Source organism: Aspergillus niger (genome assembly GCF_000002855.4).
Source record: "Aspergillus niger supercontig An15".
Lineage (NCBI taxonomy): Eukaryota > Fungi > Ascomycota > Eurotiomycetes > Eurotiales > Aspergillaceae > Aspergillus > Aspergillus niger.
Window position 1 is genome coordinate 786152 of NT_166530.1, and position 17784 is coordinate 803935.

The 17784-nt window shown below is 51.5% G+C and overlaps 9 protein-coding genes across 9 annotated transcripts; 6 read left to right on the top strand and 3 right to left on the bottom strand.

Annotated features, from left to right (window-relative positions):
- Nucleotides 1-1181: 1181 nt before the first annotated feature.
- On the bottom strand, nt 1182-4049 carry An15g03150 (uncharacterized protein; the record flags this gene model as incomplete). Its single annotated transcript, XM_001396816.3, has 2 exons — nt 1182-3347; nt 3411-4049. 2 exons carry the CDS (start codon nt 4047-4049, stop codon nt 1182-1184), a joined length of 2805 nt encoding a protein of 934 aa, XP_001396853.1.
- Nucleotides 4050-4429: 380 nt separating this feature from the next.
- Nucleotides 4430-4712, top strand: An15g03160 (hypothetical protein; the record flags this gene model as incomplete). Its single annotated transcript, XM_059744580.1, has 2 exons — nt 4430-4491; nt 4520-4712. 2 exons carry the CDS (start codon nt 4430-4432, stop codon nt 4710-4712), a joined length of 255 nt encoding a protein of 84 aa, XP_059602503.1.
- A 189-nt stretch (nt 4713-4901) lies between these two features.
- An15g03170 (hypothetical protein) lies at nt 4902-5675 on the top strand (the record flags this gene model as incomplete). The annotated part of the gene is made up of 4 exons (XM_059744581.1): nt 4902-5029; nt 5126-5173; nt 5253-5324; nt 5414-5675. The coding sequence occupies 4 exons, from the start codon at nt 4902-4904 to the stop codon at nt 5673-5675; spliced, it is 510 nt and encodes a 169-aa protein (XP_059602504.1).
- Nucleotides 5676-5989: 314 nt separating this feature from the next.
- An15g03180 (hypothetical protein) lies at nt 5990-6889 on the top strand (the record flags this gene model as incomplete). Its single annotated transcript, XM_059744582.1, has 3 exons — nt 5990-6002; nt 6095-6293; nt 6676-6889. 3 exons carry the CDS (start codon nt 5990-5992, stop codon nt 6887-6889), a joined length of 426 nt encoding a protein of 141 aa, XP_059602505.1.
- Nucleotides 6890-7222: 333 nt separating this feature from the next.
- Nucleotides 7223-9053, top strand: An15g03190 (uncharacterized protein; the record flags this gene model as incomplete). The annotated part of the gene is made up of 7 exons (XM_001396820.3): nt 7223-7234; nt 7390-7448; nt 7531-7684; nt 7745-7832; nt 7883-7954; nt 8015-8518; nt 8587-9053. The coding sequence occupies 7 exons, from the start codon at nt 7223-7225 to the stop codon at nt 9051-9053; spliced, it is 1356 nt and encodes a 451-aa protein (XP_001396857.1).
- Nucleotides 9054-9381: 328 nt separating this feature from the next.
- Nucleotides 9382-10548, bottom strand: An15g03200 (uncharacterized protein; the record flags this gene model as incomplete). The annotated part of the gene is made up of 3 exons (XM_001396821.1): nt 9382-10261; nt 10330-10382; nt 10516-10548. 3 exons carry the CDS (start codon nt 10546-10548, stop codon nt 9382-9384), a joined length of 966 nt encoding a protein of 321 aa, XP_001396858.1.
- Nucleotides 10549-11243: 695 nt separating this feature from the next.
- An15g03210 (uncharacterized protein) lies at nt 11244-12875 on the top strand (the record flags this gene model as incomplete). The annotated part of the gene is made up of 1 exon (XM_001396822.3): nt 11244-12875. The coding sequence occupies one exon, from the start codon at nt 11244-11246 to the stop codon at nt 12873-12875; it is 1632 nt and encodes a 543-aa protein (XP_001396859.1).
- A 455-nt stretch (nt 12876-13330) lies between these two features.
- On the bottom strand, nt 13331-14223 carry An15g03220 (uncharacterized protein; the record flags this gene model as incomplete). The annotated part of the gene is made up of 2 exons (XM_001396823.3): nt 13331-13399; nt 13471-14223. The coding sequence occupies 2 exons, from the start codon at nt 14221-14223 to the stop codon at nt 13331-13333; spliced, it is 822 nt and encodes a 273-aa protein (XP_001396860.1).
- Nucleotides 14224-15031: 808 nt separating this feature from the next.
- An15g03230 (uncharacterized protein) lies at nt 15032-17777 on the top strand (the record flags this gene model as incomplete). Its single annotated transcript, XM_059744583.1, has 5 exons — nt 15032-15452; nt 15570-15935; nt 16014-17202; nt 17293-17401; nt 17457-17777. 5 exons carry the CDS (start codon nt 15032-15034, stop codon nt 17775-17777), a joined length of 2406 nt encoding a protein of 801 aa, XP_059602506.1.
- Nucleotides 17778-17784: the final 7 nt, after the last annotated feature.

Sequence of the window (17784 nt, forward strand, 5' to 3'; positions counted from 1 at the left end):
TGAAATTTTCCTCTTCTGAGAGCAAAATTGTGTGTGTACCTATACGTACCAGTTTCTCAAGAAAAAAAAACAGAGTCCATCTAACTGTTTTGCACTAGTAGACATACCAGTCCAAATGTACAAAAATATTTGCATTAATCCTGTTTCATCTTATATACTCCTTTCGACCCGTTGTAAAACGTGATTTGGCTAATTTGCTTCCCCCGTTCTAATTGATCTTTGTCTGATCCACATAGCGGAGAACGGAGTACTAGTTCACTCTAACCCCTCCCTTCCAAAGAGACTCTTCCAACATGCACTCAAAACACCCATCCAACTACCCACCGACTCCTTACATACTGAACACATGCGCTACCATCTTGCCTCTTCGATACACAATCTCAGCGAGAAACTCCAAATAATTATTACTGAACGTACCTCCAGAATTAATGGAGAACCACAAGCCCACCCACACACTCCATTGAGAACAAGCGAGAGAATGTGGGAAAAGAGAACATGTTACGAGTTAGTGTATTTGGGAGTAGATTGTATGAATTGCTTAGTGAGTGGTAATTAGTTTAGCTTGGATAGCTCCCCTCACTAATGATAATTAGACCCGTTGTTGTTGTTGTTGTTGTTGTTGTTGTTGTTGTTGTTGTTGTTGTTGTTGTTGTTGTTTACTATGTACTACTAAAACTGGGTTGTTTTACTGTTGTCGTAGGTGTTATAATTCGGTTGGTTGGTTGGTGGTGGTTGTTCTGGCAGTCAGTTTTGAAGGATAGAAGGGCTCGTAGTAGTATTATGACAGTGCGCTTAGGACTAGAACTACTAAACAATTTTGGCTAAGTAGTGCATATCATTATTGAATCTATATATCGATCGAATACTATGCCACAGAGAAACAAAAATCTGACACCGGCCAGTGCTGATTTGCATACCAGCCACACAACAACATTAGTAGTCTAGTCAACTGAATATTTCGACCAACTAACCGGGACAACGTACTGACAGCTGTCCGTCCAGTTATTGATGCAGAAATAGAAACACAAATGCCACCGTTTGGTATGTACGGAAAGGTATTATCTATAGATAGCTATGCTGATATGATCAGGACAAATCACTCAACAGTATGTAAAAGAGACGACGAGCAAGTGCACAATGGCAGTCATTTCCAGCATGAACACCGCACTGTTGAAATGAGATCATTTCTCGTCCATAGCGGGCGACACGGCGCGGATCTGAGGCGACTGCTGGCCATGGGATTGCCCTTGCTCCAGATCAGCTGGGTCGCGGCTGCTGATGCTGTTGCGATGACGGAAGAATCGGCCGCGACTGACAGAGGACAAACTGTGACCACCCTGGGATTCCATTGACTGGCGACCGGAGCGCGCCGCAGACGGGGCGGCGCTGGTGTTGGAGTGGCTTCGGCGGTGAGAGGTAGATGCACGGCTCTGCCGCTCGGCTTGCTCTTCCTCTTCTTCCTGGATGCGACGCTCCGCGGTTTCACGGTTGGCCATCCGGACAACGTCATCCACACGAGTGCGGCGGTCTTCAAACACATCACCCATAACGTCGCCGGAAGAAACGTCGCGCATGCCCAGAGAGAAGTCAACATGCTTTCGCGTGAGCATCGAGTCACCACGGGCCCGGGCAGCGGCGGCGTCCGCGCCCTTGCGAAGGATAGAATGCTGGCGGACAGAGCTGCTAGTGCCCATATTTTCGGGGAGCGAATCGTGCTGGTGCACAGGGGTGGGAGGAGGCCGGCCATCACTGCTGCCGGGAGGAGCGCCCATGTTATGCGAAGGGAACCCGGCGACATGGAAGGGAATGTCGACACGGGCACCCTGGAGGTTCATGCGTGGGCCTTCGATGCCAATCTCTTGCAAGGCAAGCATCAGCATGCAGATGAACTTATTGCGACGTTGCAAACGCAAGCCCTCATTTTGCCAGTTGGACTTGTAGAAGAAGACAACATTGAGGGTGACTGAGAAGTTTTCAGTCACCTCACGCATCTCAGTGAGGATGTTAGTCTGGAATTCGCGGCGTTCGCTGCGGACAAATTCCAACAACCGTTGGCGAAGACCATCAATTTGCTCGAGTGTCGTGCCATACTTGATGACAATAGGAACAGCCTCGGCCAGGGCACCTGATCTGCGCTGGTTGAGAATGAAGAGACCGTTCAGATAGCTGTTCGGGGCTTGAACAACGTGACCCTGCATCTTCTTGAACTCGGTATACAAGAGGGAAATCTGCTTGACGAAGTAGTCATCACCCAGGCCGGAATCACCTGAGTTACCATAAACTGTTACGCGGTCACCAACATCAAACGGGTGCTTGATGAAGACGAAAATGACCGACTGAAGGAACTCCTGTGCAGTGGCAGAGAATAGCCAAGACAACGCAAGGATACTGGAGCCTGCAGACGTGAGTACGCCGGCAGCCGAGGTGGAAATCAGGGTCAAGAAAACGATCAGGGCAATGACAATCACGAAGAATTCCAGTACGTTGTCAAGTCTTCCGACAACAGAGTCAAGGTCTTTCAAAGACGCAGTGATGGCTTTGCGTTCGCGTCCGATTTCCACGCACACAGACTCCAATTCCTCCATTGAAATATCTCCGTTCATGTCCTTGTCGAACATGGTAAAGGCAGCTTCGGCTTCGTCATTGTTATCAAACGCCTCCTTCAGATCGCCAGAGAAAACGGTCTCAAAGCCATCCCGCACGAGAGTCCGGTAGAGTCGCCGAGCCAAAACCTGGCAACCGCTCGTGGTTCGCAGCAAAGCCAGCACAACCTGGTAAGGGTGGTTGCTGTTGGTAGCCGTACGACCAGTGAAGTCCGCTGCAACTGCACCAGCAACATCACCAACCTTGGTGAAGGCACCCTTAGCAAGACGCCCCGCTTTACCAGCGTAGTGGAACGGGATCTTGAGGCCGTTGTTAGAGCCGGGCTGCTTTTGCTCCTCAAATTCCTTGTCCTTGGCAGTAATTTTCCTCCGCGAGAATTCGTATAGTTTGGTCAAGCTGCCAATCTGGAACTTGTTGATCTCAATTCTATCGGCATAAGTACGTGTGTGGAAGCTGATAGCGATCAGCTGAATAATGAACTTCTCCACCAGGTTGAGGATCGTCCAAACGAAGACGGAAATGATGATCTTGTTGAGCGTGTTTTCCCAGGAGCGCGTCGTATGGTTTCCGTCCACGTGATGATTCTTCATCGTAGGGAGGAAAGAAATTTCGACACCCAACCACCAGAAGAAAAGGGTCGCATGCAGTTCCAATTGCTTGGCAAGATCACGCCATTTCTTTGCATTGTTGGTAAAGATACTGGCGAGCGCATTCACAGGTATAGGTATTAACTTGGAAACAATCTGCCAGGACTCGTATCAGCAACAGGGCAATGGGAAACGGGTGACGATATCAGGGGTACTCACTCTTCCAGCCCACAATGTCAACCAGACAATTTCCAACCAGACAGAAAACCAGACCAACCGGACACCTCCGACACTGGCATCAGGATATGCCAGCGCGCCAACCAACAACGGAATTAATAGGACGATCACAAGGGGCACGATGTAGGTAAGGTAACGGATGATGAAACTAGATTCGTGGAGTTTCTTGACGAATCTGGCAATGTTGGTATTGGGATTCTCGGGTGGGTTGTAGACTGCAGCTTTCTCATGCAGCGGATTAGTGGCCTCATCAAACTCGTCGACATGTTCGTTCGGGCGCGAGCGAGAACGTGAACGAGAGCGGGAGGTGGATGTACGGCCGCCGTTAACACTCTTTTTCGACTCTGCCTCTTGGGTGGAGCGCGAAACCATCCGTTCAGCCTCCATAACTGCCAGGTCGTCTTCTAGACGCGTAGATTCTTCTCTCGCAGTGACAGGAGAACACAGGGCGGTCCTATCCAAGTCATTGTAAGAAGTGTCCACCCTCAGGTGGTGTCCATTACTAGAACTGTCATAGACGTAGGTTCCTTCGTCAGAGTCAGGAGTGCCATCGTCGTATCTGTGCTTGCTCTTCTCTTCCGGATGATCAGGAGAAAGATGCTCTCCCATAGAGGTCGACATGTTGGCACCAGGCCAGGAGTCGAAAGCGAAGAGCTAGATTACAGGCTAACCAGCAGTGGGATTATAGATCGAATTACTCCGGAACAGACTAGATGCTGGGTACGTTAGACGGGAATCGATCAAGAAGAAGCCATGCACAAGCTTAATCACGAGCACATAGTGAAGAATGAAGAATAAAAAAAAGTATAGACAAACGAAGGGAAACACCTGGAAGATAAAAGAGGGTCTGGTGCAAGCGAGAAAGCGCACGAGCAAGGGCGAAGGCTGACCTACACTGGTGGGAATTCCTTCCGAAAACCAGCAAAGCTAATGATGCATTGACTCTGGCCGGTGGCTCAAAAAGGAACGGGAGATAAGCGGGCACTAGTAGGATTGTGCAGATGGAGGAAAAGGAAAAATGCACAGAAGCAAGTAGTAGAGGGAGGAAAGAAGAAAAGGAAGCGTAATGAGTAGAATAGGACAGCGTGTAGGTGGGGAGCCCGTGAAAAGAAAAGAGAGAAAGAAAGAAAGGAAAAGACAGAAGGACAGAAAGGTACAGGACCAAGTGAGACTGGACCTTGGTTCGACAATTCGACAGCAGCAGAGCAGAAGGAGGAGGAGATCGATGCGGGCGAGATGCCGATCGCACGGGACAATTTAACCAACTGGAGATTCAATGACTGAAGTCTGAAGGTTTGGCAAAGTCCAGACCAATTCCATCCTCGAGTCAGACTTCGGTTATACACATGAAGTCTTCCTCCACACCATTTAATCGACACCATCCTATGATGCCTTTTTACAGGGGACAATCGGTAATATCCGTGTTAGATAGACCCTCTACGTGGGAATAATCTCAGCCATCCGCCTTAAACAATGGTGGCCGCGGGTGGCGGTCATTCGACGATCCAAGACCTCGATCGATATGGATCCAAGTATCCAGTGGGCGTGCACTCAGCATCGGTTCTGGCCCAGTGGCACCCAGTGGGTCCGAGTCATCTAACGTTAGAAACTTCAAACGGGTCCAAAGAAAACTCTGGGACCCAGAGTACCCTTCATGCTAACCCAAACTACCTGCGTTAGCTCCTCCATCGTTGCAGCCTTAGTCTGGTGTCTCACAGCGAGACTGCGTTCTCTGAGAAGGGGGGGTCAGCTTGGCATTTCGCGGGATTTGGTCCTGCAGCGAGCTTACAGAGAGGAGAGGGGAGATTATTCGGATTTATGTAGGAAATTCATCTCGCTTTGCAGATGCACAATCCGCGGATTTGATGGGGTGGGAGGTTTCCAGACAGATGTCAAGTCTGGAAAACAGACCAAATGATGTTATCTCATCCAGCGATTATTCTCCGAAAGTCTTGAACACAATAATAAATGTGGAAGACTGGAAGGGCAAAAGTGGCCACCGCCAAGAAACGCCACCTCAGGCACTCCCGGCTGTCCTCCAGCTGTGCACAACGTATTGCACAAAAGTCATCGTGGATTGATTCCTGGGTCAGCACTTACGTCGGAGAACCACATCTCGGAAATATTTTGCCCCCCACTACGCAGAATGCCCATGCTTGTTGCCCGGCCTCTATACAGTTCGTCAACCCCCCGGTTACTGTCCCTGCAGATTGTTGTAATTTGTATCCCGCTACCGTTCCAACTTAAAAGGGATATTATGGTTTGTGAGGCGCGAGTCAGTGCAGTCTATAGCTTTAACACTAGTATATGGCGCTAAGCCTGGAGGATTCCACCATAGACACCATCTGAGTCTTGACGTCTCAAAAACCTGATTTCTACACGCTAGTGTTTTTTCCAAGCAGCCAATCCTTCACTTCAGTCTTAGATGGATGAATGAGACCGCCTCTTATGATAGGTGACAAAGAGGGACGCGGCTAACCTACCGAAAAATTATACCTCCCCAGCATGATATTCGGAATTACAAAGCGCCATCCTGATAGGCTTGTGCATTAGGTAATTGTATGCGCATACTTCGTTATGCTTCTGCTTGCCTCCATCCTCCATTATCTGCCACTTCCACTCACCCCATCACATTTTCAAAGAGCTGATCTCGATTGGGTTATCAGCCCTCGACATAATACCTTTAAGCACGCGAATTCCATTGGCAGGTCCGCTCTCGGTTGTTGACGTGTCTTGCCCCGCCATGTCCACTGAAGATCTCGGCGGTCATCTGCACGGTAGATGGGAAGGCCATGATAACCGTAAATGGAAGCTTATGAATTATGCTTACGAAGCTCGAATCATCGAAGCGCAAGGGCCATCTCGGTTACTCTGTAAACTGTAGTATGGCATCCATCGGTAACGGTTTGCCGTTCTCACAACGACTTGGCCGCATTGGTTCCCATCTACCTGCCGGGTGTTCAAGTGTTCCACAATGCTAAAATACGAACCAAAATTTGTGGTCAGGTCATTGTTGACTAGTAGTCATCGTGCCTGTCTGCCTGTTTTCCGGCTCTTGTTAGTCCATGTAAAATAAACAACATGTAGGTATAGATGCGTAGGCATGGTGTAGGGGCAGAGTGCGGGGAAGATCGACACTAAACAGTTTCAAACTATCTCTTCCATCAGATTTCCATATTGTGCTTACTCGCCCCTCTGATTAGATCTACCGGGTACTCCATACAGCTAAATATTGTAAGGCCAGCAGGGGCATCGCAGCTACCCCTGGTCTGTGCAGGTCAAACCGCTGTCACACATCACGAATCCCAAGGACGGCTTCCCCGCATTCCACGGCAGAGGGCACGTGGAGTATGGAGGATCCCGCTATGACAGGAAAGAGATGTAATAGCTTGGAAAGAACTCCGCAGTTGATAGAGGACAATTTCGTGATTCTCTGGTGTATCGAGGCGCCAAAACATTAGCACCCGGTTCTATGGGAGGGAAAGAGAGAGAGACCAAGTGAAGTTCACGTGCTGATCGACTGATCGGTCGGAAGCAGAAGGGCCGCTGATTGGTCGAAGGAGCCTTGTCTTGTTTATTGGACCGGCAAGAACAACTGATGCTCTCTCTTTCCATCCTCCTTCCTATTGATCCAGTAACTCCCTCATCCTCCATCTCTTTCCTCTCTTCTTCTTCCATCATCCTCTGGGAGTTCAGTCTACTGCTTGTCATCCCAGACTATTGACCATTATCCAGACTTTGCTGAGAGAATCCCTTGCGTTTGTTTACGACGATAATTGGATCCATTCTCCAACATGCGAGGCGAAGTATACCCCCCGTTGTATTTACCTTTGGACCCCCGCACCGTCACCCCCTCCCCTTATCCATAAACAGCCATTCCCACAACCTCACGTACCAGCACTCATTCAACTTCCTCATCCCAGCTTGACTTCCCTTTATTCTAACTATTTCGTTCCATCAGGTCTGCCACATCCACATCGGCCAGGCTGGTATCCAGCTTGGTAACAGTGCTTGGGAGCTGTACGTCCTCACCGCTTTTTATTGTACCCCGATATATATGCCTTCATAGGTGATTTCATGCTGACCGCGGCCATCACCGCAGGTACCTCCTTGAACACGGTCTCAAGGCAGATGGCCAGCTCAATCCTGAGGCTGACGACGCAATCAATTCTGGCGGTTCGTTCGAAACCTTCTTCACCGAAACGCACAGCGGCAAATATGTCCCTCGCTCTATCTTCGTGGATCTTGATCCTTCGGTACGACTTTATCCAATCAAAATGGCTTATTGAATGTATATGGTAAACTGATGGATGCAGCCCGTCGATGAGATCCGCACCGGCCAGTACCGTCAACTCTTCCACCCTGAAACGTTGATTAGCGGAAAGGAAGACGCCGCCAACAACTGTACGAACTACTTCTGGTCGGGCCTGAACATGTAAGCTAATGCTTGTCAGATGCCCGTGGACATTACACCATCGGTAAGGAGCTTGTCGAAGCAGTTGCCGACCGCATTCGTCGTGTCTCCGGTAGGTTAACCACAATCCTCTGAAACCTGACTCTTCGGGAAGTAAGCTTACACACACAAGATAACTGCAACTCCCTGCAGGGATTCTTGGTTTTCCACTCCTTCGGCGGTGGTACCGGCTCCGGATTTGGTGCCTTGCTGCTCGAGCGTCTTTCCACCGATTATGGAAAGAAGTCGAAGCTCGAGTTTGCGGTGTACCCTTCCCCTCGTGTGTCGACCGCCGTCGTTGAGCCATACAACGCTGTTCTCTCTACCCACAGCACGATTGAGAATGCTGACTGCACCTTCTTGGTGGACAATGAGGCGGTTTACGACATCTGTCGCCGCAACTTGGACATCCCACGTCCCGGCTATGAGCACCTCAACCGCCTGATCGCACAGGTCGTCAGCTCCATCACCTCCAGTCTCAGATTCGATGGTGCCCTCAATGTCGACTTGACTGAGTTCCAGACCAACTTGGTACCATTCCCTCGTATTCACTATCCGTTGATCTCGTATGCACCTGTGGTCTCGAGCAGCCGCAGCTCCCACGAGAGCTTTAAGGTGCAGGATCTCACCTTCCAGTGTATGTACTTCTCTTTGGGCCCTTTCGTCTAGGCATCGGTGGTGGTAGATGGCTAACGGTGGCTGCAGGTTTCGAGCCGAACAATCAGATGGTGGTCTGTGATCCTCGCAAGGGCAAGTATATGGCAGTGGCTCTGCTGTACCGCGGTGACGTGGTACCCCGTGACTGCACCCAGGCCATCGCCTCCCTCAAGGCCAAGGCCTCGTTCAATCTCGTTGAATGGTGCCCCACCGGCTTCAAGTTGGGTATCAATTACCAGAAGCCCGTTCGGGTTCCCGACACTGAGCTGGCTCCGGTCGACCGCTCCGTCAGCATGCTCTCAAACACGACCTCCATTGCTGAAGCATGGGGCCGTCTTGACCACAAATTCGACCTCATGTACTCGAAGCGCGCCTTCGTTCACTGGTACGTGGGTGAGGGTATGGAGGAAGGCGAGTTCTCCGAAGCTCGTGAGGACCTGGCTGCGCTGGAGAAGGACTATGAAGAAGTTGCCAATGACAGTCTGGAGCCGGAGGGTGAGGAGGGTGAGTACTGACACCTTTCACTGCCCTAATGGCTTGTACTGCTTTGGTCACTTCGTTTCTTGGTCTGTCTCACTTTGCCGGTCAAATTGTGTCTGCCCCGTCCTTTATGCTTGTGACAACCCCCTTCCTTCTGTTCATGCGTCCCTAGCGTTGTTTGATTTCACTGCTCTTACCTAATAATGAACCGATACATGCGCTGCGGGAGAATATGAACACACGAATTCATCGGTCTTTTGAAAGGACGTGAGAGTGTATTCCACGTGGAAAAGGAAAAAGTCTAGTATTCTATCAGATAATATACACAATCAGGTGGTTGCGAGTGCGCGGGATCCTGTAAGCTCAATCCTCCTTGCTCGTAGCTACCTCCATATCCTGGAGAAGCCGTAAAGAAGTCTCATAGGTCCACATCGTCACCGCACTCGCGGGAGCAGCCTTGAACAAGCTGACCGTCAAGCCCCGATAAAGTCCCCGGATACCCTGTGTCCGTAGGATCAATTTCATCGTATTAAACACACCCTGATACTCAGGAATATTGCGATGAATATATAACTGCCGCGTCGGGCCCTGCACCTGCAACCTCTTCCGAATCAAATCCAACGGAAACATCACCGTCTTCGACGACACACTCGCAATCACACCGGCCGCCGCATCCCCCGATCCAAACGGCAAATCCTGATACTGCGCCAACGGCGGCCTCAACGCCTCATACGTCGCGAAGAACAGTCCCATATACGGGACAATCTGTCCCACCGCCGCACTACACCCCCGAAAAAACCCGGCATACCCTTCATTCCGCGCAATATCCCTCACCGACGACATCAGCGACGTGTACACCCGGTCCGTGCCCTGCGCGGCGAACCGCGTCCTCAGTAGATCCAGTGGGTATGTAGATGCCGTTGCGAGACCTCCGGCTGTGGCGCCCGCGACGAAGGACTCTGCGGATGGTGGAAGACGATAGGTGTCGAGTTGTGCTAGCGCTTGGGTTGTTGTTCGGTATGCGCTGAATTGGATCACCCCGTAGCAGACGTACATTAGTTCGGCGGGGATGTTGCCTTTCCAGAGGCCTGTTATACCCTCTTGACGAATGATGTCTCGCATTGTCGAGAGGGTGCCCTTGTAGATGGGACCGGTTACATCGCGGTGGGAGATGGGGTCCGACAGGGAATGTATTTGTAGCTGCAGGCGGATTTTGACGACGTCGAGGGGGGCGACGCAGAATCTGGATGAGATTGATGGATTAGGTGGTTGTTTGGAGGATTGTTTTAGGGGATATGGGAGTGGGCGCACCGTGATACGAGGCCGGCTATTCCGCCTGCTAGGACGACTTGTCGTCGTGTGCCCTGGATAGTTGTAGAGTTGATTAGCTTGCGCATTTGGATTGAGAATTGAGAGATGGTGCTAGGGGCCTGAGATGTGCATGGCTGGATTGTTGAATGGATGGATGGTCCATGGGGATCTGAGGTGGATGCGTACCTCATCCTTGAGGTGTTCTCCCCCGGCCGACATGCATGTGACGGTGGATGGTTAATGCGAGAGAGATGTAGGTATTTGAAGTAAGATTGATGGTCGCAAGTGATAGCACGTTATGTGAAAGTTGTCATTGATGTGGTTTTCCCTGTGGTGGTGGTGTGTTGTAAGTGGTTGTTTCGCTTATGGCCTTGTAGAAAGGCGACGGGCAAAGAAAAAAAGGGTAAAAATGATGTTAACGCTCTAGAGGTATGACGTGTGTCTGTTGTTGGTTCTTTTCTTTTTTTTCCTGCGGACGGACTTTCGGAGACTTCAAACTGCCGGATTTAGTTCCGTGGATACTTTGTTGACTTTGCTCACACTTGGATTTATCTACTATGCTACTGCTATTTATGCGATGTTAATTTGGCAGCGGGCAATTATGTTCCGTCTGGAACAAGCAACACAAGGGATGGCAAGAATATCTCCTGGTGGATGATGATGCCTGGTGTCTCTGCCTGACTGCCTGACTGCCTGGCCTGTACTTTAAAGCGGCGGCGAGTCAGTGCCCAATCAGGTGCTATCTGAAAAACCTCGGTACAAACAAAGTCGCATCGGATCATAAGTTATTATCTGGGGGATCTCCTGGCGTCCCACTTCTTCCCCAGCTCTCCTTCACCCCCCAACCCTGGAGTCCTTGGATGCGGGCACCTTCAGGCTCTTCATAGCAGGTCTCCTCGCTGCTAGTATCCGCCATGTCTCGTCTGTTGCGAACCGCCTTCCGCCTTCCCCGGGCCTCATTCCCTCCGGCCTCCGTTCTCAGCCGTCGTGTCTATTCGTCCTCTGTCGTTCGTCGCTCAGCAGCTAATGCTATCCCTCCCTCCAACAATGTGGCTCCCACATCAAGTGATGCTGCTCCCACAGCTAGCAGTGTTGCCTCCGCAGCCAGCATTGCGGCCGCCGAACCGAGTGCATCACATGAAATAGCAGATGCAAGCAATGATCCTGCATCATCGCAGTCCAATCAATCCTCACCTCCGGAAGCAGGTGATCAACACGACGATAAGACCCAGACAACGAGCGCCGGGACAGTGGAATATCAGGATGATAAATACACAATTAGACGCAAAGAAGGAGGCCTAGTCATCGAAGAAGGTCGCAAACGCCCCATTGAAATCCTAGACATCATCCTTCGCGACTCCTGCAAATGCTCTTCCTGCGTGGACCCTCACTCCAAGCAACGCAATTTCCGCACGAGCGACATATCCTCCGACATCATCTCCGAGAACCCTACCATCAAGCACGGAAAGCTGCACGTAACATGGAAGAACGACTTCCGCGGCGCTCCCGCCGAATCCGCACACGAGTCCACATACGATCTCCGCCAGCTCCGACACCCCATCATCTCCCCCGTGGAAATGGAGTCCGCGGGCAAAAACCGCTGGCGAGCATATTGGGACAACAGCCGCATGCAACACTGGCAGCACTGGATCACCTACGACCAGTTCATCAACAACGACATCTCCTTCGCGTGGTCCATGCGTACCCTCGCCGAACTCGGCCTCATCTTCATCAAAGACATCCCAGACTCGCGCGAAATGGTCGAGAAGATCGCCACCCGCATGGGTCCCATCCGCGATACCTTCTACGGCCGCACCTGGGACGTGCGCAGCATCCCCCAAGCCACCAACGTCGCCTACACAGACCAGTTCCTCGGCTTCCACATGGACCTGATGTACATGAACGACCCACCCGGCTACCAGCTTCTGCACTGTCTCCAGAACTCCTGCGAGGGAGGCGAATCCCTCTTCGTCGACACCTTCCGCGTAGCATACGACATGAAACAGGACGACCACAAAAACTACTCCCGTCTCCTTCATCATCACATCCCCTACCACTACAACCACCCGGACCACTTCTACACGAATTCTTGGCCTGTCTTCGAAACAGAGACCTTTGATAACAGCGTCACGGAGGGAACTAATTTCTCTAAATCCCGTCTCGTTCACGTCAATTATTCGCCTCCGTTCCAGGCACCCAGGAAGGTGCAGTCTCCTGTGCCCCGCAAGTTCCGCGAGAAGAATGAGGCTCTCGCTAAGTTCGCTTCTCTGCTGGAGGACGAACGATATATGTTCGAGCTGAAGTTGAACCCTGGTGAATGTGTTGTCTTCGAGAATCGCCGTGTGGCGCACGCGCGTCGTGGGTTCAAGACTAGTACTGGTGAGAGGTGGTTGGCTGGTGCGTATGTGGATGAGGATGCTATGTTGTCTGGGTTTAAGACTTCGTCGAATAAGTATCCGAATTTGTGGAGGCTGAAGCGGAAGGGACTGAATAGTAAACATGTGAAGATGTTGAAGGGGGTGAATAAGCCGGATGAGCTGCCCTAGATTTTGACTTATTTAGGGTGGGGATAGCGAGAGGGAAGCAGATATCCATTGTTAATGATACGAAGAGAGGAAGATGTATCATACACGTTTTGTACGTACTGCATACAGCTGTGACCTGAGGGTCCGATACATGAATACTATACATAGTCATACGAAGTGGTGTTGAATGAGTCAATCAAATAATAAATGGTCTTTTATTTAGTAGGTTTTATAGTAGGTTTTATATAAAGGGCGACGCAATTCCCATGGCACTCATGGGTATAGATATCATCCAGTCAAGTACTATGTAATCAGCGAATAAATTATAGACACAGGAAAGAAGGAGCAAGACGCCGCTAGATCTCAAGCTCTAACCATTGAGAGTTGGAAAGACAAACGTGAAAAATGAAAGGTAGAGAAACTGGGTACCCAATACGGACAAAGCCGCGGTATTATTCGACTTAAAATTCTATAGCCTAGGCAGCGGGCTTGTTAACGGAGAAGCGGTCCAGGAATTCGGGATCGTTCTCAAGTTCCTCCTTGACCTATTTAGAAACATCACGTTAGTACTGCAGACAAACCATGAAAGGTAAAGGGACGGAAGGAGGGGCCTTACAATATCCAATCCACCAACCAACTCACCCTCCACCCACAACTGCGGGAAGGTAGGCCAATCCGCAAACTCCTTCAAGCCCTGTCTCACATCCTCATCGGCCAAGATGTTGAAGAATCCGTACTTGACGCTCCGCTCACGCAGAATGCCCACGATCTGCCGACTGAATCCACACTGAGGCGCACTGGGAGATCCCTTCATGAACAACATCACCGGCGCAGCCTTCACCAACTCCGCGAGACGCGCAAACAGCGCCTCCTTCGACTGTTCGGGGGTCAATGCGGGGGCAGCTGCGTTGCCGTTCGTGGCGGGCGCCTGTGTAGCGGTGGCGGGAACGTTCTCTCGAGGCACGGCTGTCAATGGTGGGGGGATCACGGTCTTGGGAGCACCGTCTGCAGAGGCGGCGGCAGCGGCACCGGCGTGGCGCTCAACGGCATCGCGCACTTGGATTGCTTCACTGCCGCTAATGGTTTCGAGAATCTTGTTGTCCCGGACGAGGACTACGAAGGGAACAGCGGTGACATTGTACTCTTCCGAGATATCAGGGAGCTCCTCGGCGTTAACGCTGAGGAAGGCGATGGAGGGAGGGTTGGTCGCGGGGTACTGGGAGGCGAGGGCGGAGATGACGGCGCGCATTTGGGCGCAAGGAGCAGCCCAGGGGGCGTGGAAGTAGAGAACCTGTAGGCATGACGGGGGAATGGAGGAGATGATGTTAGGGAATTCGGCCTCAGAGGCGACTTCAACGAGGGAGGACATGGTGATAGTTCGGTTGGGTTACTGAGGTGGGGTTTCGGCGGGGAAAACTTGGCGTCTAATGTGACGATGGGAGGAAGAAGATTATGAGAAGGATGAGTGGAGTTGGTAGGGAAGGCAGGTAAAGTTGGGAGCGGAGGAGGATCAGGGAGGGAAGAAGACAAGAGGCAGAGGGGAAAGAGTCACAAAGTGCCCCACGGTGTGGCCGAGATGGAGGGAAGATGGAGAGGAGCAGAGGAAGATGGCTGGCCGATGGCGAATTTTTGGCCGCTTATCAGATCGAACCATCGGGGCCGTTTGTAATACACGGTCCTTACCCGCTTTCTGCTCTGCGATCTTCGGCGTAAGACGGAGACGCGGTGGCTCCGATGGTGTGTCAGCAACAAGATGCTGCCATGAGTGCTAGCAATCACTCTGTGGCGAATGCGCTTGACGCTATAGGCGCTGTATTCCGCTATCTAACTTCATTAATCTATGTTGATTGTTCTTGCAGCATCTGAACGCAGGAACATGCTGCTCCGTTGATAGGCGGGCTAGCCCTGCATGCTATCCGTACTGTACGGTAACCAGATAGATTATCATCACGTGCCTCAAAAGTCGGCGGGATTCTGCGTCGCGCGACCTCTGTCGATCTTCTGGTCGCCAATTTCCCATCCTTGCCTAGACCTGCCTGTAACTGTCTGAGTTGGCATTGCGATATCGGAAGCACGCTGAGTGTTTCTGGTCGATTCTTCTGCAGCTAGCAGGCCTTCCGAGCCCCCGATCCTGTCGTGATTTGCTCTTTGCCGCCCCGGTCGTCGCCCTAAACATCATGGGAGGAAACAAGCGCAAGCGCACAGAGGCTGGATGTTCAGATGACGAAGATCCAGTAAGAAACAGCTCAGATGCGAATAGCTTTGGCGTTGCTCAAACGCTTTCGCTCCTAAACTCGGGCAAGACAAAGTCTCAGAACGATATCGACTCGGAAGAACCTGGGAAGGCGCAGGATGATATGCCGAAGGAAAGAGCTTCGAAGAAGAAGCGCGTGGATGGGGAGAAGACAAAATACCCCGTCCTTACCTATGTTGAAGGAAAATTGCAATCATCCATCCGGATCTCCGATCTCCAGAGTCTGCTACTCTACTGCTTTGCTGATGGCGTCGCGCCGCAGTGGATCTCAATCAAACACTCTGGTCATGTTAGGAAGATTGTCGTGCTGATGGTGCCTGGTCTGGAACTGGGCATGTTCGATGGTTCACTTCCTTTGGATGCAGATTCTGTTACTGAGAAGGAGACGGAAGAACCTGCCGGTGCGGGCAAGGCAATGGAGGAGGATACAAAAGCGGAAGAATTTGCTCGCTGGAAGCAAGGCTTGCCGCTGGAGGACCGGTCACATCGGTTCAATCCTCGCCCTCTTTCGCGTGGTGACCTTCCGGCTCCCCTACAACCGCTAGCGGACATGTTTCCTCACGCCTGGCCCGTAAAAGCCCCCGGTGATTCCAAGTACAACAAGATCCACTCTCCACTTCAAGCCATACTTCTATCTGCTCTACCGAAGGGCAAGGACAGTAACACGAAGGGAGTAAAACCTCCCAAGGTGGACAAGAGTATCGCCTTCCAGCGTACACCAATCACCACTTTTATCAGTTCCCTGGAAGATCTCCGGGAGAATGACTATGTGCTTCATCCGGCTCTGCTCGCCACAGAACAAGAGAAGTCGACTTTGTTGGAAAACCGTAAGCGGGCCGGACATTCCAAGGAAGATGGATGGGTAGATACTCACGTCGAGAGCTTGGAGGCTGGTCAGGTACCAGACTCTGAAATCCAGCAAGGCAGCATGACCGCAGGCCGGGATGTGCTAGCGTTGGATTGCGAGATGTGCATAACTGAAGGTGGCCAATCCGAGCTCACGCGCATTAGCATGGTCCGCTGGGATGGTGAAGTCGTACTAGATGAGTTGGTGAAACCCCAGCGACCTATCATCGACTATTTGACTCGTTTCTCCGGTATCACGAAAGAATTACTCGATCCTGTCACCACCACCCTTGCCGATGTCCAGCAGAAGCTTCTCTCCCTCCTTACTCCTCGTACCATTCTCGTCGGCCACTCTCTCAATTCCGATTTTAACGCCCTGAAACTCACTCACCCGTTTATTGTCGACACCACATTTATTTACCCCCATCCCCGCGGGCCGCCGCTCAAGTGCAGTTTGAGATGGCTCACCCAGAAGTATCTCGGAAAAGAGATCCAGAAGGGCCAGACCGGCCATGACTCGATCGAAGATGCGCGCGCAGTGCTCGAACTTGTGAAGCAGAAGTGCGAAAAGGGTGAGCGCTGGGGCACCAGTGAGGCATCGAACGAGAGTATTTTCAAGCGCCTCGCACGCTCCATGCGTTCGGGGAAATCGGCCACCAACGAAGGCCGCACCGGCGCTGTTGTCGACTGGGGCAACCCCGAGCGCGGCTTTGGGTCGCAGGCGACTGCGTCGATCGGGTGCAGCAACGACACCGATGTAGTAAATGGCATCTCGAAGGTAGTCAACGGCGACGACAGCAACCCCTCCATTCCCGGAGGTGGTGTTGACTTCACATGGGCTAGGTTGCGTGAGCTTGAAGTTTATCGCGGCTGGTGCAATCGGATGCCCGACCCCAACAACGCCAACGAGTCGACGACGCTCGTTCCCCCTCCTGAAGAAACGACTCCGACATCCGCCGCCGTCTCCCCCACCAAAGAAGCCACTCGCAACCTCGCCGACACCGTCTCTCGTACCGTCTCCAACATCCACCAAATCTACCAATCCCTCCCACCTTGCACGTTATTCCTTGTCTACTCTGGTACCGGAGATCCCCGCGAAGTCAGCCGCCTCCAAGCCATGCACAAGACCTTCCGCGAAGAATTTAACTCCCGCAAACCGTGGGATGAGCTGACCGTCAAATGGACCGATACTGAGGAGCAGGCGCTCAAGAAGGCCTGTGAGCGAGCCAGAGAAGGCTGCGGGTTCATGTGTGTGAAGTAATAAACATCTTACCTTTTTTTCTTCTTATTACGTCAATTATTTTTTGCTCTTCCGTACGGGACTGTGTTTTTGACCAGGCAGCAGACCGGGTTCAGGATACAGGTCCTGGTGGTTTGGTTCGCTTATTGGGAATGCCTTTCGAGGCTTCTTGCGGAGGTTCCCCATGCTTTGAACTCTAGATTATGGGTATGCGAGCCGCGCTTCCGACCAAAAACTACTCGCCTACTACCTAACTGCCTAGTATCTACATTCTATCACGAACAAAAAGGCACAGGACATACTGAAGCGATCTCAAAATCGGACATTTTTGAATTGGTTGGTTAAAATTGGGCTGAACCACATCCAGTGTGGGGATATCATTGTGCGGAAAGCTAGACTGGCAATCTCAGCCCAGTGGGGAAATGTATCAAAGGGGGGCGCCATGAAAGAGCTAGTAAATAGTAAGGCTGCGGGTGATCCCTATAGAGACCTGTGTAGGGAAAAAAGAAAAGAAAGGGGGCCACTTTTTGTACAAACACATGAAAGAAGAAAAGAGAAGGGACGTCACATCACCCAAGGATAGAATATAG